The following is a 22,962-nucleotide window of genomic DNA, read 5'->3' on the forward strand; positions in this document are numbered from 1 at the left end:
AAGACCTACACCACTTTTAACAGCACATTACTGAACACTAGTGAGACTCGCATCACCTACGGTAGGCCTATAGTATATTGAAAAATATGACGTGACTCTGCCAATAATTACATATAGAGGATTAGAGGATTCTAAATTAAAACCAGAAGCCACCTCATGGCAACAATTTGTTTGCCTTCATTAGACAACTTTGTTCCAATATTTCTGTAATTCACTGATATTTATTCCCATAGTACTTCGTTATGGATCCATAACTAAATCAACATCTGCATTTTTATAATTATTTTATTAATGAAAGCATAAAGATGCCATTATTAGTTACATTGTTTTAGTTTGAACTTGCAGACTGGCACTAAGAACAGAACAGAGGGAACGTTTACCTAGTCAGCGCCATTATTAGTGAAACGCACCATAAATATTTTGGTGATGATTTTGTCTTCAAATAACGTAAAATGAGCGAGAAAAAGGCCATTCTTGAACGTGGGGTGAGACATTGTTACTAATTTATCAATAAAGCCAGTTTGTTATTTAGAATTATTTTCTGTTTTCAGAGGGAGAGAAACCAAAAAGCTACAGTCATCTCATGGGTCTCCCAGTCGAGGACAGCACAGGTATTGAACCAGCATCTGTAGCAACACAGCTTGTACTGCTATGCAGTGTCTTAGACTGTTGTACCACTCAGACACTGTACAACATGACCATGTCGGGAGTGGGGCTACAGTACTACAGTAAGAGCAAAATAATCCTAACAAAAGAAAATAATAAAAACCTTGGTGTAACAACAGTTTTAGTAAGTAATACTGAAGTCGTGCACAATTATCAGTTTCTATTTAGGTTTATGTCGCCCATTCATTGTCACTTAGAGACACAGTAGGACCCAAAAGCATAATCAGTGCTCTAACTCCCCCTTGCGCTGGTCTGGAGCAATGAAGTGGTGACGCAACGCAGGGTACCGTACTAAACCACAAATTACTTCTAAGTCCTGTGGCGTAAGCTCACAACTTTTAAAGGAGGAACCACTGTATGTACAGTACCAGTCAAAAGTTTGGACACGACTACTTATTCAAGGGTTTTTCTTTATTTTTACTATTTTCTACATTGTAGAATAATAGTGAATACATCAAAACTTTGAAATAACACATATGGAATCATGTAGTAACCAAAAAAGTATATTTTATATTTGAGATTCTTCAAAGTAGCCACCATTTGCCTTGAAGACAGCTTTTGCACACTCTTGGCATTCTCTCAACCAGCTTTATGAGGTAGTCACCTGGAATGCATTTCAATTAACAGATGTGCCTTGTTAAAAGTTAATTTGTGGAATTTATTTATTTCTTAATGCATATGAGCCAATCAGTTGTGTTGTGACAAGTTAGGGGTGGTATACAGAAGATAGCCCTATTTGGTAAAAGACTAAGTCCATATTATGGCAAGAACAGCTCAAATTAGCAAAGAGAAACGACAGTCCATCCTTACATTAAGACATGAAGGTCAGTCAATACGGAACATTTCTAGAACTTTGAACGTTTCTTAAAGTGCAGCCGCAAATACCATCAAGTGCTGTGATGAAACTGTCTCTTATGAGGACCGCCACAGGAAATGAAGACCCAGAGTTACTTCTGCTGCAGAGGATAAGTTCATTAGAGTTACCAGCCTCAGAAATTGCATTCCAAATAAATGCTTCACAGAGTTCAAGTAACAGACACATCTCAACATCAACTATTCAGAGGAGACTGTGTGAATCAGGCCTTCATAGTGAAATTGCTGCAAAGAAACCACTACTAAAGGACACCAATAAGAAGAAGAGACTTGCTTGGGCCAAGAAACACGAGCAAAGGACATTAGACCTGTGGAAATCTGTCCTTTGGTCTGATGAGTCCAAATTTGAGATTTTTGGTTCCAACCACCTTGTCTTTGTGAGACGCAGAGTAGGTGAACGGATGAATTCCGCATGTGTGGTTCCCATCGTGAAGCATGGAGGAGGAGGTGTGATGGTGCATTTCTGGTGACTCTCTGTGATTTATCTAGAATTCAAGGCACACTTAACCAGCATGGCTACCACAGCATTCTGCAGCGATACGCCATCCCATCTGGTTTGCGCTTAGTGGAACTATCATTTGTTTTTCAACAGGACAATGACCCAACACACCTCCAGGCTGTGTAAGAGCTATTTGACCAAGAAGGAGAGTGATGGAGTGCTGCATCAGATGACCTGGCCACCACAATCACCCGACCTCAACGCAATTGAGATGGTTTGGGATGAGTTGGACTGCAGAGTGAAGGTAAAGTGGCCAACAAATGCTAAGCATATGTGGAAACTCCTTCAAGACTGTTGGAAAAGCATTCCAGGTGGAGCTGGTTGAGAAAATACCAAGAGTGTGCAATGCAATCATCAAGGCAAAGGGTGGCTACTTTGAAGAATCTAAAATCTAAAATATATTTTGATTTGTTGAACACTTTTTTGGTTGCTACATGATTCCATACGTGTTATTTCATAGTTTTGATGTCTTCACTATTATTCTACAGTGTAGAAAATAGTACAAAATAAATACAAACCCTTGAATGAGTAGCTGTGTCCAAACATTTGATTGGTTCTGTATATATCTGTGTATATGTGTGTGTGCGTTCAATCCACCCTTCTCTCTAACCTGTGATACTACAGAGCAGGCGCAGGGTGGGCTGGTCCCCTCCGAAGCCGTTGACCACTGGGTCAGTGTTACTCTTGGGGGTGGGGATGGTCATGGTTATGGGTTTATGGAACTTCCTCCTCCGGGGCTCCAGGGTCACGATGGGGCTGAACGTAGCCTTGTTCCCCAGGAGCTTCTTCACCACGTCCGCGTTCATTGGCTGAGCCTGGGGATGACAGGTAATGGCTTTAGAAGTAGACTGACATTAGAGATACCTTGGATCGGCTTTGGCGTTAAAATATGGATTATGACGTTGATAAAACATGATGACAGTGTCGTAATCATAAAAATACTCAACGTATTTAACTTTCGCTCCATTAAAGCTCTGCCTCAGAATCAAGAAACGTGCCATTCTTTTTGATTATAACTCTGACTGCCGCTCATGCCATAGGCCCCCATTAATTGGGAAAATAAGTCGAGAACATTTTACAGACACTCAATGAAGAGAATATTTGAAGTAAATGACCTGTAGTCCCACTTTGATCCTCTTGGTGAGGGCTCCCTCTGGGAAGACCGCCTGGACCGTAGGCACCACCGTGCTGCTGAGGATGCCCCCCTCTGGACCAATCAGGTTACTGTCCTGTTTGACCCGGGACACCACCGCAAAGTACTGGGGGAAGTCCCTGGTGATAATGCGGCAGATACGCTTCTTCTCCAGCTCCTCTGGAGGGTCCAGCTCTGGAGAGGAGGACAGAAGGAATGGTGGTTAATTTGACATTGATTCAGATTATGGCTCTGCTGAAATACTTTGACAATGATTTCTTCCTTCCTCCCCCTTGGAGTAATCACTGCTCACATGACTGGGTTGGTGTAATCCTCGCTTTCACCTATCCAGCCATTTTAGATCAGTGAATACTCCAAGAAAGGGAGGCAGGAGGCAATGCTTCTCCAGAGTATTTGAGCAGGGACTCTTGGCAATGGCCTCTAATGACGATGATCACTAAGTGTTGACTCGTGTTGACGACATCACACTCACCCTCGTCCATGCCGTTGAGGATCTGGTTGAGCTCCTCCTCGGTGTGTTCACAGTGGTGCTCCTTCCAGCTCTCTCCTGTCTCACTCCTCATGATCACCAGCTCCCTCTCCTTCCCCCTCAGGGCAGCGAAGTGAGGGATCTCCACGACTACAGGCCTGCGACCAGGGACAGGGAGTACGGTGAGTGTGTGTGTGTGGGTGGAGATGGGGAGGGGGGTATGTGTGTGTACAATATATATGTATGTGTGTGTACAGTATATGCGTGGGTGTGTGTGTAAAGGGTGTGTGTAAGCAACCACATTTCTAACAACTCACCTGATGAGCACAGTACAGTGTGTCAACTACAAATGCTTATGGGACAGTCATGCTAAACATCCACCAAGATATCAAATGAACCAATAAAACCATGAGGTTGAACAGGCAGACAGACAGCACTAAACATAGAAAGCCAACCACAAGGTAAGGAGCCGAAAAGTAACTGGGGAACAAAACAAACATACAATGTAGTGTCTGGGATGCTACGACAGAGAGCACAAGTGGGGCAAGACACCTGGGCCCGGTTTACCGATAGCGATGGAACTTAAAGCTTACAAGTGTTTTAACGATGCATCTTTCCTACAACGGCCCGAAGATGTAACATGCGCATCCCAAAACACCATGGTCGCTAAGTGCGTCGTTGGAGCATGTGTCGGTACTGATGGGATCGAAAGAAAGGAGGCGCTGCTCTCGGATCAGCTTTCTCCATTTAAATGTTACCGTAACATTATCATTATTTCACAAAACTGATGACGGATCAGCTACTAGAGAGATATTACCACCTACGGCTGCAAATATTGAGGCAGCTTATTGAAAATGCTTTATCCAATAAAAATGCACTAAATCACCAATTTCGCACACCATTGCGCACATGTTAGACTACACATCACGAAATACATTGAGACAAATTACAGACAGCAGCCTACAAGTAGCAAAATAGAACTCAATTGATTAAACATATTTATATTTTAAGGAAGTCATCTGTTTTCATTTGAAGCATCTTTTTATACGTAACTTGTTTGTATCAATTGCAAAAACATTTGTCAACTTTTTGTAACTTTTCTGAAGTTTTCGGCGGTCAGGGAGACGGATAAACCATGTGATTCTAAAGACACACTTAGCTGTTCTAAGAGTGGTTTGAGTCAGGCGTTAGATTACGAGCGTTTTCAAGTGCAAACGTTAATAACGCTGGTTTTGCGAAACAGCTCTGGGATTTTAACGACGCTCCTACGAAGGTTAACAATGCTCCTAACGATTACCTTTTGGGAAACATGGCCCAGCACGACACTATCACACATAGCATACAGGTGAGGTCACAGACACAACATATCACAGAGAGTCAAAACATAAAAGGAGGAGGCTATAAAATGGAACCAGTAGCGTCCATGGATTGTTTCATATGTTTTGTTGTCCCCTACCCAAGGAATTTTGTCCCGGGAGGCCCGAGCTGCAGGATGCGGCTAACGAGGCTCTCACCCTCGTTAAGAGGGGGTGGGGCAGTGGGAAGGTGCAGTTTACTGTGAGACCAACCGTCCGTTAGCAGCAGTGGGGGAGAGAGAGCGGAAGTAGTCAGAATAATGGGTGACTAGTTGGAGTTTGTGAAAGACTTTTGGCTGAGTGGAGTGGAGGCCGTCATCAGGACATCATGGTAAATACATAGGGCTTTAAATACACAGAGCTTTCAAAGTGGAAGTTATTATGAACTTCACCATCAGGGGGCAGTAATATATTATCGGTAGACAGCCTCTCTTAGTGGTAACCTACATATCAAATCAATCATGGAGCAATGTTCTTTTGCAGTTTTCTGTTTCCTTGCAGAGTTTTTTGTTTCCATGTGTCTTATAGAAACAGTTAGTTTCCTAAAAAATGGTTGAGTTAGAGCTAGAATGCTGTTTAAAAAGAAAACAAGCAAGGCCCCTGCCACTGGGAAGAAGCAAAGAGCATAGACCGTTTTAGTAAGGCAGAGGCAGGGTGAAATTAATCTGAGAAAAGGAAGAGGGCAGCAACATTCTCAGGTTTTCATTCATACAGTAGAACTATAGTGTCCTTTGACGCACACTGTCTCTTTTCCTTTTCCCTCGTAGCGTTCTCACCTCACTCACTCTTGAGTCTTGGACTCTCACAACATACATCATAATCTCTGACATCTCCTCGCTCTCTTTCATTCTCCCTCTCTGACATCATGCCCCTCTATACAACTTCCTCTCTCTTTCACACTTTTACCCCCTCCCTCCATCCCATATTTTCTTACCCGAGGAACTGGGCTCCGACGGGCCCCACCTCGATCAGCCTGCTGGCCAGGCCCTCTCCTTCCACCATGGGGGGCATGGTGGCCAGGCGGTGTCTCTTCACCAGCCGGCAGGTCACCCGCGTGGGCGCGCTGCACTTCCGCGGCGGGATAATGATGCGCAGGCCGTTGTGGCGGCAACCCCGCATGGCTCCGCCCCTGGCGTCCACCATGAAGCTAACCAGGAAGCTGTTAAGGGAATGGGCGGGGGCAGATGTGATGTTTACAAAATTAAGAGAAATATATTTTTAAGCATTGTGACAAATACAGTATATCTTTGTATTTCCCTTTACACAGATAACTTACATAACTTTCAGCAAAATACGATTTTTGGGGGGTGAAAATATACAGACAAATATGAATCCATGTTAAAACACACAAACATAAGAATTACAGTTTCACTGCATACCTACATGCACAAACACCAGACTGTGAGTGAGAGGGGAATGGGTGTGACACCACATACTGCGCTTCACCGGTGACACCAGTATGTTATGGTAAAGCAAACAAACCATTACAATAACACTCCAACACACAGACTGAACAATACGGTACAACGGCAAACATGGAGATTGGTTATATCAAACACAAAAACACAAGGAGCCTGGATTCACCCGCATAGCTGATGTTTTAGCAGTGTCACGAAGCAACACCCATCCCACTCGCGTTAGAATTCCAGAATGAGAAAATATAGGCTATGTAAAAATAATGACACTCAAATTGAAAATCATTAAACTTAATAATGAGGATTGTATCGGCCTAATTGAAGTGAAGATTACATCTCACATTCCAGCGTTCAAACTTGTTAACAAGGCTGCATGGGATTTCTCTTAATGCAACTCTGTGCAGCCAACGGCAATGTCCACTTCAGGTAGGCTATAATGCCAGGAGCCGCTTGTGGACTTGACAGCTCTAACGCAGTACCACCTCAAGCTCTGACACCACCAAAACAACTGCTATACGGGTGTCGGCTGAAGCAGATCTGAATGAATAGAGCCCTAGACCTTGCAGCTGTGAATCGACCAAACACAATTAAACAACAAACAAAATGGCCACCATGAGTCAACAGGATTCAACCAAGATGGACACAATGGCTGACCAATGATGATGAGGCAATGTGTGTGACTCTTTGATGCAGCACTAGGAGCAAATTATGTCCCTTACAAAGAGGCCTGTGTAAAAATGTATATAAACGTTGACAAATGTCCAAGTGATCAAAAGCTAAAACGGGGGAATAGTGGAACATGGGAAACATCTGTTAGTAGTGCTGCACTCGCAAGACAGGCATTTGTCAAACAACAACAGAAACAAACACATCTCTCTAGAAGGAGAGCACACTGTGAAAGAAAGGAGGAGGATTGTGAAGAGGAGGATGAAGAGGAGGAAACCAAGGTGCAGTAGATCACCTGCTGTCGCCATGATCATGGCACGGAGAGGAATGGCTGAAAACAGAACAGAGACCCCATGAGACAGAGAAAGAGAGAGAGAGAGTGCGAGCTGGATCGAAATAAAGAAATATACAGTGTATTCGGAAAGTATTCAGACCCCTTGACTTTTTCTACATTTTGTTACGTTACAGCCTTATTCTAAAATTGATTAAATCATTTTTTCCCTCATCAATCTACACACAATACCCCATAATGACACATTTATAAAAAATAAAAGAAGTGAAATATCACATTTACATAAGTATTCAGACCCTTTACTCATTACTTTGTTGAAGCACCTTTGGCAGCGATTACAGCCTCGAGTCTTCTTGGGTATGATGCTACAAGCTTGGCACACCTGTATTTGGGGAGTTTCTCCCATTCTTCTCTGCAGATCCTCTCAAGCTCTGTCAGGTTGGATGGGGAGCGTCGCTGCACAGCTATTTTCAGGTCTCTCCAGAGATGTTTGATCGGGTTCAAGTCCAGGCTCTGGCTGCGCCACTCAAGGACATACAGAGACTTGCGCCAAAGCCACTCCTGTGTTGTCTTGGCTGTGTGCTTAGGATCGTTGTCCTGTTGGAAGGAGAACCTTCGAGCCCAGTCTGAGGTACTAAGGGCTCTGGAGCAGGTTTTTATCAAGGTTCTCTCTGTACTCTGCTCCGTTCATCTTTCCCTCTCCTGACTAGTCTCCCAGTCCCTGCCGCTGAAAAACATCCCCACAGCATGATGCTGCCACCACCATGCTTCACCGTAGGGATGGTGCCAGGTTTCCTCCAGATGTGACGCTTGGCATTGAGGCCAAATAGTTCAACCTTAGTTTCATCAGACCAGAGAATCTTGTTTCTCATGGTCTGAGAGTCCTTTAGGTGCCTTTTGGCAAACTCCAAGCAGGCTGTCATGTGCCTTTTACTGAGGAGTGGCTTCCGTCTGGCCATTCTACCATAAAGGCATGCTTGGTGCAGTGCTGCAGAGATGGTTGTCCTTCTGGAAGGTTCACCCATCTCCATAGAGGAACTCTAGAGCTCTGTCAGAGTGACCATCGGGTATTTGGTCACCTCCCTGACCAAGACCCTTCTCCCCCGATTGCTCAGTTTGGCCGGGAGGACAGCTCTCGGAAGAGTCTTGGTGGTTCCAAACTTCTTCCATTTAAGAATGATGGAGGCCACAGTGCTCTTGGGGACCTTCAATGCTGCAGACATTTTTTGATAGCTTTCCCCAGATTTGTGCCTCGACACAATCCTGTCTCAGAGCTCGACGGACAATTCCTTCGACCTCATAGCTTGGTTTTTGCTCTGACATGCACTGTCAACTGTGGGACCTGATATAGACAGGTATGTGCCTTTCCAAATCATGTCCAATCAATAGAATTTATCACAGGTGGACTCCAATCAAGTTGTAGAAACATCAAGGATGATAAAAGGAAACAGGATGCACCTGAACTCAATTTCAAGTCTCATAGCAAAGGGTCTGAATACTATGTAAATAAAGTATTTGTCTTTTTAATCTTTTATACATTTGCAAAAATGCTAAAATACTGTTCTCGCTTTGTCATTATGGGGCATTGTGTGTAGATTGATGAGGACTTTTTATTTATTGCTAATCCATTTTAGAATAAGGCTGTAACGTAACAAAATGTGGAAAAAGTCAAAGGGGTCTGAGTACTTTCCGAACGCACCGTAGACAGAAAGATAGATAGGGATATAAAAGAAAACATCTCTAGGGCTGAAAGAGAAGAAAATAAACCATACTCCCCATGCCTGTGGACCAGAATCCTCAGTGTCTTTGGACAATGATCAATGTTCAAAAATGTTTGTCGTACTGCTTGTCCTAAACCAGTACTTCGAGACACTCTCAGTAGCCTTACATTACTGATTCAGGTCTTGTGTCATTATCACTAAGAGGGATTATCTTCCGTCATTGTTACCAATTAGCATGGCAGAGAGAGCTAACCGGAGGATGACAGGGGGATCTTCATATCACAATGCATTAGACTAATATGTCTATAATGACTGCTAACATTATTCATTACTGCTCTTCATAGTGTTATCCCCCAAAGCCGCTTAACAGATGGGCCTTGGAGTAGGATTACAAAAGATCGTGATTCTGTTCTCAGAACATAAATAAATAAATAATAAACGAGTTGCCTGGACCCACCATTGCTCTAGTGCCCGTTGAACAGGGCTGAATGCATTAGGCTCAAGGGAAACCTGTATTCAGGATGGGTTAGACCAGATAACTGTTGCAGCTTTTGTACCAAAATGAGTTTTTTTATTTTTATGTTTTGATAGTTAAAGCCCAACCCTTCTGTGTACTCGCTGTGCCCGCTGTACCTACCCAGAGTGGATGGGGCTGGAGGACAGTGCCACATTGTCCAGATTTTCTGTGCCCCAGCTCAGACGATACGAGTCCTTTTCCTTTTCCCTGGCAAGAGACGACACCTGGCAACCAACAAAGAGCCACTTGTTAAGGACATGCCACAGCCAACAGTCAGTTACACACACAGACATTGCACTTCAACTTTATTTTACTTTTTATTTAACGTTTATTTGAGTAGGGACAGACACAATAACATTGTCACATTGCAATTTACAACAGTAACATGCATTGCACCATAACACGTTAGCTTGCGCTACTTTACAGTACCCGTCTCTAGATAGACAGCAACGTTCATCTAAACTCAAACTTGCCCTTTGAATGATCTACAGTCAAATAAAGTACATTTCTAAGAGCACTCTCTACATTCCAATACAGGAGTTATTCAATGTCAAGACATTACGACCCTATGAATCAAAGTAATATATTTTCTGTATTGAGCAGAGCAACTGCTTTGAGCAATGCATAGCATGCACAGTATGTTTCCGTTGCAATAGATGATTAAGTCTCAAGGCCTGGTTCATCCCTTTACAGTAGTGGATGTGAGAGGTTTGACTCTTTACTTACGTTGTGGCTGGTGAGCATCTCCTCTATCATGCTTTCGTGTTTTGGAGAGTAGTAACCGTGGTGACTGGGAGTGTAGGACCTGTCCAAACTGAGGAGAGGAGGAAAATGTGACGCAGGTAGCCATGGAAACATCACACACAGCTAAAACAGTGTTCACCACCCAATATGGCACAAATATATCCATGAGACATGGGCACAAGTGAACTACTGTAAAATCAAGGAACAATGGAAGGCGATAGTCGGAGTAGTACTACAAAAAAACTGCTTCAAAACTACTACAGTAGTTCTGCAACGGATGTGGACTAACTCAATCAAAGAGAGAAAATAGAATTTATATCACATACCTTTGCAATCGACTAGGTACAGTAAGCATGGTCAGGAGGAAGAGAAATTAGTTGAAATTCATCAGAAACTTCACAAACACTCGTGCATTCACCACTAATTAGATCATATACTCTCACACACACACACACACACACACACACACACACCCTTCTCCTTCATCCGGTGTATATACTCTACCTGTCAGAGCGCCCCCCCTCCAGACTGAAGCGCAGGTAGTTCATCCCATCCATGTACTGTCCAGGCAAGGAGTCATCTCCCAGTTCCCTCAGGTCCTCTGCCCTCAAGTACTCCCCTCCGTCCCCTGTCATCGTGTCGTCACCTGGAGGAGAGAGGGATGCGGGTGAGACACATGGAAGAGAATACGGGTATTGTCGGGGGAAGGGGACATTGTGATGTGACTACAGTTAGCAAGCATACATACACGCAGGGGCCAGCCCTTACCTAGGGTGTGTGTGTCAGCGTGAGGCTTAGTGACACACACACACACACAGTCACACACACATACAGACACCGTCTTTCCTTTCGTCATCAGATATAAGCGCTTACAGTTACTGAAGCACTACAGATGAGCTGGGAGACACAGCTCATCTCTGCCTGGTCTCCACCACGTCATAAAGCTCTACTGCTGCTGTTACCACTACTGGGCAGCAGGGGGCAGAGTCACTAATACCCTTTCCCCACTACAGCGCTGAACCAAACTGAATCGAGCTGTACTGTGCTGGCCTGGTTACGCATCCACCAACCCCACCAAAATTAGCGGAACCCAACTGGAAAGGACAGTGTGAAAAATATATCTCAACCAGTACAGTACAGTTCGGGTTGGCACCATTGTGTGAAAAGTGCATAAGGTGAGCAGGTAGCATACTGTAGGATGTGCTGGCAGAACAAGTGAGAAACATACTGTAGGCTGATAGAGATGTTCCTGTGTCAATAGCATAACCACTGCCTGGAGAATGAAAAGTTAGGAACAAAAGAAACAAAAGAAAAGAAAAACAGGCACAATATAATCACATTATCACAACGATTAGTAATACGCACAGTAGCACCACAACTGTAAGAGTAAAGCAAGCTATAAGATGCGGGTTGAGAAGAAATACTCACAAAGCAATGTTATTTACAACACATCCAATACCAAGAAATGTCGGTTAGAACAGCCACACTGTCTGCAAAACCAAACCCAATCCTCTTCTGACAGCTTCTAAAACACAACTATTGACAGGGTGTGTCCTTTTTCCACCAAAATCACTGCCAACCACTCCACTCTTAGAATCCAAGTTTCCTTCGAGAAGTAAAGTGAATTCACTGCGCAACCGGAAGAGCCAGGAAAAAGAAAAATCTTCCATATCCGTAATGCATTGCCACGTCAATGAGGTGACTGTTCACATAAACACAGATTGGCCCTAAATGCACAAACTTTATGAGCCATGACAGAGGGCCTGGAAGAGTGGAACTAACTGCCTTTAACAAGTATTCCCACTAATGCTAATAAATATCAACCGTACAGAATTAATCAGTAAAGCATCAGCATGTGTTTTCAAGGAGGCTTAAGTTAAGTTAGCCCTTAGTAGCATTTCAAAAGTAGCTTACATATTCAGGCTTTCCCGGCCATGGCATGTGATAGGAGATACAGCACTGCATTTCCGAGTGGGGATTTGAAATCCGCTTTGAACTGACAACACTCAGGGTGAAACTATCTTCCTGAGTTCTGTACAGGCAAGCTTTTGCCGTTTTAATTGGTGTCTTTTCGCTTGAAGTTTAATGGCACTCTCTAGTCCAAGGGCAACATTTCTTAAGTCCTCAGAACATGTCTCGAAGTGGGGGGGATATGAATATGCTATTAAAATGCTTTTAAAATCCACCTTTTCCCCTTAGCTGATATTTAAGAAGCGTGACAAAACAAAAACATTCTCACATTGACATTAAAGAGGGCACAGCCACCACTAGTGTCAATATAAAGGTTTGTTGACAGCACTAATGCTTTCAGCAATGAGAACCAGTATTCCACACTTAGAGAAGTGGGCCTAAATGTGCCTATCACAAGCTTGGTTTCACCACACTATGTTTGAATCCAGACCATATCAGTAGGTGAGTTTAGTGCAGGTTCAAGTATGTCCTCTCAACCACTCATCCATGACAGGTCGTTTTACACAACCATCGCAGAGGAATCTCACACCATGCCAATTACCACGACCACAACAAACCGTCACACCCTCTTCAATAGTAACCACCACGGCAACCTTCACACAGTGTACCTTCTAAATCCATGGAGTCATCGGACAGAACATCATCCTCACTCTCTTTCAGCACTGTGGGTACAGTATGTAGGCCTATACAGTACACAGTACAGTGAGAAAACTAGCCTTCCACAACACACACTAGACTCTCCGGAAAAAAAGGGTTACAAAAGGGTTCTTCGGCTGTCCCCATAGGAGAACCCTTTTTGGTTCCAGGTAGAACCCTCTGCGGAAAGGCTTTTTACATGGAACCCAAAAGGGTTCTACCTGGAACCAAAAAGGATTCTTCAAAGGGTTCTCCTATGGGGACAGCCGAAGAACCCTTTTAGGTTCTAGATATCACCTTGTTTTGTGTAGGATTGGGCAATGTGAAAAACAGGGAAGGATTTGGGGAAGGCTTACTGAGGTAGCCAATTAGTCGATCAGTGTCTACAGTAAACTTGGGCAGGATTTGAACATGAAGTCGGGTTAACTGAAGCTCTTGTAGGGCAAACATAAATGGACTGAGGTTTAGAATGACAGTCTCTATACATGGTTGTGGTCAAACTCACCCTCCTCATCAGAGACATCTAGGACTTCAGTCATAGTCTCAGGGACGTTCAACTTGTGTTTCTCTGTCACCGTCTAAACAACATGAACAGAAATAAGATCATTCCAACTTGATAGGCGAAATCATGTGTGAATTGTCTTATTTTAGGGATAGTGGAGTGAGATAGTCGTGTGATAGTTGTGTGACTCACGGTTGTCGAGGTAATGATCTCCTCGGTGACAACCTTGAGTGTGTCCACCACCGAGATGTAGCCAAGTCGCCGGGCGATGGCCAGAGCCGTGTTACCATTCTAGAGGACGGGAGAAAGACATTAGTGTGTGTGTGTGCGCCAGTGTGCATGTGCATGCGTTTGTGTGTGTGTGTGTGTGTGGGGGGGGGGGGGGGGGGTGTATGTTCAGAAGCTAGTCCACACACCACAGTGATGTTGTTGGGCTTAGCTCCGTTCTGCAGCAGAAGATTGATGATGTGTGTGTTTCCTTGCTGTGCTGCTTGGTGGAGGGGAGTGTATCCATTCTGAGAAGAGAAAGTCATACAGAGTAATGACTGTCTGGCCAGGCCTGAACATTTTAGAAATGATGTATGAACCCTTACGATAGCATTTTATCTTTTCTGTCAAAGAAAATAATGCATTATTGAACATTCATAACACAGTTAAAGGGAAACTTTGGGAATTTAGGTACGATGTCCTTTATCTACTTCCCCAGTCAGATGAACTGGTGCATATCATTTTTATGTATCTGTATCCAGTATGAAGGAAGTTAGAGGTAGTTTCGCGAGCCAATGCTAACTAGAGTTAGCATAATGACTGGAAGTCTATGGTATCTACTAGCATGCTAGCAGTTACCATTGACTTCCAGTCATTGCACTAGCGCTAGTTAGCAACTTCCTTCAAACTGCACACAGAGACATAGACATCTGATTCTGGAAGTATACTGTATAAAGGGCCTCATTCTCAAAATCCAGAAGTATCTTTTTTTTAAAAAGGTGCTATCTAGAACCTAAAATAGTTTTTCCCCACAGAGGGTTCTACATGGAACTCAAAAGGTTTCTACCTGAAACCAAAACGGGTTCTCCTATTGGGACAGTCGAAGAACCCTTTTGAAACCCTTTTTTCTAAGAGTGTACTGTGTTAGTTTTGTGCATGGTGTGTTACCTTGGTTTTGGCATTGACACTAGCACCGTTCTGTAAGAGGAAGTTGACCATCTTGGCATTGCCATAGTGACACGCTACGATCAGAGGAGTGTAGCCCAACTGGAGTGATAATGGTAAATCACAGTTAGTATCAAAACATCTACTACTAACATCATGAAAAGAGGAACAGATATTCATTGGCGTACTGAGGTTCAGAATATGGAGACATACTGTATATTATCAGTATTCCAGTACAATGGTCAGTCAATGCTCAAATGAAATGAATGTACACCATACCTTAGTTTGCTGGTCCAGGTTGGCTCCATGTTTAGCCAGTATCTCACCCACAGCCACCTTGTCCTCCTGGGCAGCCAGATGGAGGGAGGTGAGGCCACTCTGAAGGAACACAAACAACAATATGTTTGTTACTCTCCACCTCTACATGAATTAAATCAGCCTACTGTATACCTATGGACAGTAGTTTCTCCTGGGCAGGTCATGTGGTTTCCCCTAAATATTAAGGGAGCAGTTTTTGAGTGACAGGCGACTTTTACAGGACAGGAAATAATGCGTTGACAGGGGGGAAAGATGTGACTGGGTATTTGGGGTCTTCTCATGCAGAGTGCGTGTCCTTGGCACCCCTGAGACAAGGCAGACAAGGTAATGTAAAGCAGTGATATATCTTCGTCCACTCAGCCCAACTGGGCACAGACGTCAATTCAACGTCTATTCCACATTGGTTCAACGTCATTTCATTGAAATGACATGGAAACAACGTTGATTCAACCAGTGTGTGCCCAGTGGGAGGTCTGTCTGGGGTTGACTAATGGAGCTGGATGAAGAATGAATGGTTTGTAAAAAGTTTAAAGGAGGAACATATCTGGGTTTCTGCATGGCTGGAGATGAAGCCCTGTGACCTTGCTTGCCTGCTCTAAATTTCAAAGACAAAGTGTGTGTGTGTGTGTGTGTGTGGGTGGGGGACTGTAAAGTGCGTGTGTGCACATGCATGTGTGTACATGCAATTGTGTGCATGAACTGTATTCATATGCGTATGTATTTATAGTATGTGCATGCCTACACTCTTAGAAAAAAAGGTTATTCGGCTGTCCACATAGGATAACCTCTCCTGTCACTCAAAAACTCCTCCCTTTTTGGTTCCAGGTAGAACCCTTTTGGTTCCAAGTAGAACTGTTTTGGCTTCCATGTAGAACCCTCTCCACAGGGGGTTCTACATGGAACCCAAAAGGGTTCTACCTGGAAACAAAAAGGGAGGAGTTTTTGAGTGACAGGCGAGGTTATCCTATGTGGACAGCCGAAGAACCTTTTTTTCTAAGAGTGTACTGTATACTGTAAGTGTGTGTAGGGGCATGCATGCCCACAGACAGGGACCATTAAATAAGACTGTGTCTGACAGGCAGGGCCTTCGGTGTGACACGTGTGGGCAGACATCCATGGTCGTCACGGCAGTTTATCAACCTCCCACCTCCCTCTCTCTGACTCGGCCCTCTACAGCTCAGGGCACAAGCAGTCTCACACTCTTCCTAAAATAGCCTTGAAACGACACTCTCCGCTTCTCTCAAATTCACTCCTGTTACATTCATACATGCCACGCTACAGCTCTGAAATCAGAACCGAAGGCTGGATACTAACTTGAGAGCTGTGTGTGTAACTCCTACTTCCTTGCAAAATGTCACAAAGATATCGATGAATCTAATATAGTCCAAGCTAACGACACCTGATAGGATTAAGCCCTTACTGCGTGTGTAACTATATTCACAAGGGTACTTTAAAAGGGAGACTTGAAAGGAATGAGAGCACATGACAGAGTGAAATGAAAGACGACCGTCAGAGGCCCTGTTCATTTGAACCCCTCAGAAGCAGTGAGTACGAAGGCCTATTTACAATTTTAACATCTTAGTTTTAAAGTGTGGGTCGTTGAGGAGTGGGTTCAAATCTCGGCCCACGGCCGCGTTACATAAGCAGTTTAAAACCGAGAGGGATGGGAAGAGGTAGGCCTACCTTGGTGGGGACGTTGACTTGAGTCCCCTTCTCCATGAGCAGGGCGGCCATGTCAGCGTGTCCCTCCTGTGAGGCCAGGTGTAGAGGGGTGACCCCCTGCTTGGTCAGGATGTTGGTCTCGGCCCCGTACTGCAGCAGCACCACCGCTATGTCCATCTGGTTCTTCTTCGCCGCAATATGGAGTGGGGTGTAGCCATTCTGGAGGAGAGAGGAAGGTCGAGAGTACATCAATTCAGTTATACAGATTCCCCAAAAGATGTCCACACACACAGCTTCAAAATGACGTTGACCATCCACCCCGAGGTCGACCGACGTCTGTCCTCCCGCCTCTGAGGACAGTGACGGACGGACGGACGGGGGTCTCTGAGTGACGGGAGGTCTCACCTTGGCCGTGGCGTGGGGGGAGGCCCCTTTGTCCAAAAGCAGGAGTGCCACCTTCTGGTTATCGTAATGCGCTGCGACATGGAGGGGCGTGAGGCCATTCTGTATTGGATTAAACCAGGCTGGTTAGCGGAGCAAGCAGCTATTAATGCTAGCTAGTCAACACACACACACATATGATAAGCTGTGTTATCGGGGTACTATTACAGCGTGTTATTGAGAATTAGACTTCAATTAAAGAGCAAGCAGCAGGAGGATCGCTGGGTGGGTCCTTATTCAAAAATAATAAAAAGAAAAATAATATATGTTATCTGTCTTTCCTAAAAGTAGAGGAATAAACAGTAGTTAATCAAACGAAAAGTTGATTTGGTCAAACTATGCTCACCGGTAGTCTCGCTGACAACATAGCCTCAACACAGAAATACAAACAGACTTTAAAAAATTATATTTAGCCAGATAAAGCTTCGATATAGACTATTCTTTATCCCATAACAGTCCTTCAAGGTCAGTGAATTATCTGAATCGAAATTGTGAAAATATAACACACCTGGTGAGAAATGTACTTTTATTGTGTAGTTATATTTTCCCCTCTATAACATGTAGAGCTATACTAGGATTTAGGGTTTGAGTTATGGTAATGATGCTTACCTTCCCAGCAGAATCGGGAGGGGCTCTTTTCTGCAGGAGAAGTTTGGTCACATCCAGGCTTCCGTACTTGGACGCTACATGCAGGGGAGTGAATCCTTTCTGTATGGAGACAACATACAGATGACCATTTAATAATGATTGTAACAACCACTAACTAGATCTTCAGGCTCATGGAATATATAAAAAAGCAATCATTTCATAACAGCCTCATTTCCAAATGGATCTAAAGTGAATGTCCAACTAATGATGTATGTGAATCAAGCGTAATGCAGTTGAATAAGATGCGCAATAAGAACCATTCTCTCTACACCCACATTGCTGATGCAATCGTAGTTAATACCCAAAATCCCAATGTGCAGCGCAAACCTCGCCTTTCCGTCTTACAAGTAATACCTAGTCCCAATATAGCCACCAGGCGGTGCTCTTCAGCCATTGTCACATTGACAGGAGGCCAGGGCTGTTGTGATAGGACAACGGGCGCTCTCCCGTGTCACATGACCACAGTGTTTACGACCCAACCCATGAAGGGAGGGAATCCTTTGTCTGTGTAACGCTGGTTCATTTCTGATGTAATGCCCATCCGAGTAGAAACAATGTGTAGACGAGAAGAGAATGAGAGGCGCTAATGACGGTCATGTTTGAGGCTCTTGTGAAAAACAGGAGATAAAGATTAGAATTTATCAAATGTGAACCAATAGATTAAATATACGTGATTAGGGAGAGAGGCAGAGAGGGGCATGCCTAAGGCTAGGACGATGTTGTTCAATGAGCATCCGAGCATCCGCTGTCCTGTTTGTCACGCTAACAGTGCCACGCCCATTTCCCCCCACGAGACAAGGAGAAGAGGGGGAAGGGAGAGAGAGAGAGAGAGAGAGAGAGAGAAAAAGAGAGAGCACCTCCATCACGAGAGGTGGATTTTACTGCCTCATAAACTGCTTTTATTCAGAGCCCAGAGCATATGAATAAATTAGCACTGATATATTGTCACGTCAATGCACATTGAATATCATTAAATGACAACATCAATGTCCTCTTGCAAAATTTAGGAGCAGGGCCCAGATGTTCTCCAAAACATCATTAACCCTTCACTGATTAAACCAGATTATAGAAGTTCATACTGACAGTGGCCCCCATAGTGGGCGCCTGTGAAACATGCCATACAGTGAATCAAGAGATATTTCGTATAAAATCCACAAGGAAAGAAGGGGATATATTTCCTCCATAAAAAAAATCCCCACAAAAATAGCACCAAGATGTACAAGTGTGTGTTGTGTATGTGGGGCATGTGTGTTTGAGCGTAGGCAGGTGAAATGTAGGCGTGTGTGAGCGTGTGTGCTCTCCACCTACCTTGGTAGCCAGCGAGTGTGAGGCGCCTGCCTCTAGCAGCACTGAAGCCACGTCCACCTGTCCCTCCCTTGCTGAGATGTGTAAGGGTGTGTATCCATTAGTCGTGGAGGCGTCAGGGTGGGCCATATGCTGCAGCAGCAGCTGAACTATCTCAGTCTTCCCCAGGCGAGACGCGATGTGGAGGGGAGTCTGGTCCTCCTGCAGGGGTAGAGACATGGAGGTTATAGCAGGCAGAAAATGAGTTTTATAAGAGACGGATATAGAGGTTATGGGTGATGTGACTTTACAGTACATGAAATGAACGTGCAGAGTTAAAGTGCTGTAATGTTTCATTTTACAGCCCTGTTTAATTATGTTTTTGTGGACGCAGTTGGTACTTTTTGGATGGTTTCTTTGAAGAGTTCAACACTGATGATAACAGCCTAATACTGTGTGGTAAATGGTGTTGTTAAATGCGTTACCCTGGCTCTGGCGTCCACTAGGGCGCCGTTCCTCAGCAGACAGCGCACCACCTCCACCTGTCCTGCCCTGGCTGCCATGTGTAGAGCCGTCTCCCCACGCTGCACACAACACACACACGTACGAGTCAGCAGAAACGCAGACAAACGCGCCAATGACACCGTAGAAAGAGGCACGCCAGGCGACAGCGTAAACAAACAGCGTGCTAAGACACGTCCGCACAACTGTCCGTCACCACATGAACCTCCCCCCCCGTCACTCACAATGTTGCTGACGTCAGGCGAGGCGCCGTTCTGTAGCAGCAGCAGGACAATGTTGAGGTGACCCATGAAGGCTGCTACGTGGATGGGAGTCAGGCCAGACTAGGGAGAGAAAGGAAGAGGGCGACGGCGAGAGAGATCAAATCAAGAAATGTTTCATCTTTACATACGTTCTGCATTGTTTATGTGTTTGAAGCCAGGTCTGGTCAAAACATATTAGCTAATAAAACTAGTGTAACCAAGTCTATGTATAAATGGGCAGATATTATATTAAAGGTAGACTCAGCGATATGACGTAGATGCAGAAAGTAATAGCGCATAGCGGGTCAATATCGACAACAAATAAGAGCGTTGAAGCGCAAGGCTCAACTTCTCCGCTGTTTCGGTGCCCTGGCGACCACGTTATAACGGGGCGAAGCGAACCCGTGCACATGCGCAGATACTGTGTGTGGCTGTGTGAGAGCAAAGTCTTGCATCTCGCTCATCTCAATATCTCCGGTGCTGCTCGTGGCAACGTCATTTCGCTGAGTCTACCTTTAAGTCAACCGGATTGAAGGTTTAAGCGGTGTGGGGTTGCATTCTTGTGTATATTGTGGAAGCTAATTTGTGTATTGTCTAATAAGACACGCATAATTGTGTATTATGATGTAACTGTTCACATTTTGAAGGCTAATGTCCTACCTCTGTGATGGCCTGGATAAAAGCTCCATACTTGACCAGCAGCTCCATCACCTTCACTCTATTCTTCTTACAGGCAATGTGCAGCGGTGTGAAACCATTCTGACAGACACACACCCCAGACACAGAATGAATGAAACACACCTACAGCACAGGTGGCATATACATGTAGGGACATTGTTGACATGTCGAGACAGATAGAAGAGGCCATCTTATTTTCACTTAAAACTTTGTTTTACCAAAGTTCTGTCTCTGAGACAGAATGGGAAAAACAGCCACAACACATACAACACATGACCAAAAGTATGTGGACACCTGCTCGTCTAATAACTCATTCCAAAATCATGGGCATTAATATGGAGTTGGTACCCCCATTGCTTCTATAACAGCCTCACTCTTTCTGGGAAGGCTTTCCACTAGATGTTGGAACATTGTTGAGAGGACTTGCTTCCATTCAGCCACAAGACACATTAGTGAGGTTGGGCACAGATGTTGGATGATTAGGCCTGGCTCGCAGACGGCGTTCCGATTCATCCCAAAGGTGTTCGATGGGGTTGAGGTCAGGGCTCTGTGCAGACCAGTCAAGTTCTTCCACACCGATCTCGACAAACCATTTCTGTATGGACCTCGCTTTGTACTCAGGGCATTGTCATGCTGAAACAGGAAAGGGCCTTCCCCAAACTGTTGCCACAAAGTTGGAAGCACAGAATCGTCTAGAATGTCATTGTATGCTGTAGCGTTAAGATTTCACTTCACAGGAACAAAAGGGCCTAGCCTGAACCATGAAAAACAACCTTAGACCATTATTCCTACTCCAGCAAACTTTTCAGTTGGCACTATGCATTGGGGTAGGTAGTTTTCTACTGGCATCCACCAAACCCAGATTCTTCCGTCGGACTGCCAGATGGTGAAGTGTGATTCATCACTCCAGAAAACGCATTTCCACTGATCCAGACTCCAATGGCGGCGAGTTTTACACCACTCCAGCTGACGCTTGGCATTGCGCGTGGTGATCTTAAACTTGTGTGCGGCTGCTCGGCCATGAAAACCCATTTCATGAAGCTCCTGGCGAACAGTTATTGTGCTGACGTTGCTTCCAGAGCCAGTTTGGAACTCGGTAGTGAGTGTTGCAACCGAGGACAGACAATTTTTATCTGCCGTTAGTTCGTAGCCTAAGCCAAAGCTTTAGGGCCTAACTGTAGCCCTTCAACACTTCAGCACTCAGCGTTTCCATTCTGTGAGCTTGTGTGGCCTACCACTTCGCGGCTGAGCCGTTGTTGCTCCTAGACGTTCCCACTTAACACTAACAGTACTTACAGTACCGGGGCAGCACTAGCAGGACACAAATTTGATGAACTGACTTGTTGGAAAGGTGGCATCCTATGATGGTGCCACGTTGAATGTCACTGAGCTCTTCAGTAAGGCCATTCTACTGCCAATGTTCGTCTATGGAGATTGCATGGCTGTGTGTTCGATTTTATATACCTGTCAAATAGCCGAATCCACTCATTTGAAGGGGTGTCCACATACTTTTGTATAGATAGAGTATAGACCTAGAGTATTGGAAGTCATTGTACTAGTGGTAATAGGAGTGTGAGTTTTACCAGTGCTCTAGCGTTGGGGTTTGCCCTCTTGTCCAGCAGCAGCTTGGTGACTCTGTAGTGACCGCAGTGGGCGGCGACGTGCAGCGCCGTCAAGTAGTCCAGTGTGACATCATCAACAGGCGCCTTGTGCTGCAGCAGGTGCTTGACACACTCAACATGGTCGCCTTGAGCTGACATGTGGAGAGGAGACAGACCGTTCTACAGAGAGAGAGAGAGAGAGAGAGAGAGAGAAGATGGTCAGAGAGAGGGTGTGTGTTAGTGATGCATGGGTCAGCTGTTTGTTCACCCGCACCTGCCCATAATTGCTAATAACCCATCCGCAACCACCCGACTATAAGTGATAAAGTGAAAATCGGAGGCCCGCGCAGCAAAAACCTTTAGGGACCGGGGAGCAAATGCAATAACAAAAAATACATGGGAAAGGTTTTCCATGCAAAATTTCCAAATTACATCAGTTTGACCTTTTTTAAGGAAATGAAAAGCTGTTAAAACAACCCAACATGTTTTTGATAAGATTTCAGTTTGACCAGGATGCATATTTTATGTGGTTGAAATAAAGATAGCACCACCACCTTTACAGATGGTTAATTCATTAATTCATTAATTCATTCTCTCAAGATGCTGAAATAAATCAATAATATTTTGCCACTCCTGTCCCAGAGTAAAAATTTGATGTATAATTTTACTGCAAGAAATGCTTAATTCTGGAGGAGTTAATATTATATAAGGCTATGTGAGAGGTTATAGACCTACAGCCACTGTCCAGATTTCAGTTAGGTTACTATTCCATTTAACCCATCTGAATAGTACAGTTCCCTTGACATACCATTTTGATGTCCCCGTCTTGTGTCTGTCAAATTTGTATATCGCCTCACAATCATAACACATAACATAGCCGGGCACTGCTACCATCCTCTTTTACCACTTTTCTCTTTATTCAACCCACAGATATA

General features: G+C 44.4%; 1 protein-coding gene across 20 annotated transcripts in view; it reads right to left on the reverse strand.

The window, feature by feature from the left end:
* LOC106577504 (ankyrin-2) overlaps positions 1-22,962 on the reverse strand; it is a 262,877-nt gene that overhangs the window by 39,937 nt on the left and 199,978 nt on the right. For 8 of the 20 annotated variants that reach the window (XM_082965071.1, XM_082965072.1, XM_082965067.1 and 5 more), the window contains 24 exons: positions 22,010-22,207; positions 20,409-20,507; positions 19,731-19,829; positions 19,470-19,568; positions 19,009-19,206; positions 17,662-17,760; positions 17,017-17,115; positions 16,633-16,830; positions 14,911-15,009; positions 14,635-14,733; positions 13,896-13,994; positions 13,672-13,770; positions 13,483-13,555; positions 12,950-13,024; positions 10,875-11,016; positions 10,697-10,708; positions 10,353-10,440; positions 9,747-9,850; positions 7,392-7,427; positions 5,950-6,174; positions 5,117-5,215; positions 3,664-3,818; positions 3,154-3,365; positions 2,649-2,853 (listed from right to left, as the gene is read on the reverse strand). In XM_082965071.1, coding sequence (XP_082821197.1) covers positions 2,649-2,853; positions 3,154-3,365; positions 3,664-3,818; positions 5,117-5,215; positions 5,950-6,174; positions 7,392-7,427; positions 9,747-9,850; positions 10,353-10,440; positions 10,697-10,708; positions 10,875-11,016; positions 12,950-13,024; positions 13,483-13,555; positions 13,672-13,770; positions 13,896-13,994; positions 14,635-14,733; positions 14,911-15,009; positions 16,633-16,830; positions 17,017-17,115; positions 17,662-17,760; positions 19,009-19,206; positions 19,470-19,568; positions 19,731-19,829; positions 20,409-20,507; positions 22,010-22,207 — 2,911 coding nt within the window. The remainder of the gene's footprint in view (positions 1-2,648; positions 2,854-3,153; positions 3,366-3,663; positions 3,819-5,116; positions 5,216-5,949; positions 6,175-7,391; positions 7,428-9,746; positions 9,851-10,352; positions 10,441-10,696; positions 10,709-10,874; positions 11,017-12,949; positions 13,025-13,482; positions 13,556-13,671; positions 13,771-13,895; positions 13,995-14,634; positions 14,734-14,910; positions 15,010-16,632; positions 16,831-17,016; positions 17,116-17,661; positions 17,761-19,008; positions 19,207-19,469; positions 19,569-19,730; positions 19,830-20,408; positions 20,508-22,009; positions 22,208-22,962) is intronic. The other 12 variants (XM_082965073.1, XM_045701298.2, XM_014155582.3 and 9 more) reach the window with 10 other exon arrangements.

This window comes from Salmo salar, chromosome 18 (genome assembly GCF_965601325.2).
Source record: "Salmo salar chromosome 18, fSalSal1, whole genome shotgun sequence".
NCBI classification, from domain to species: domain Eukaryota; kingdom Metazoa; phylum Chordata; class Actinopteri; order Salmoniformes; family Salmonidae; genus Salmo; species Salmo salar.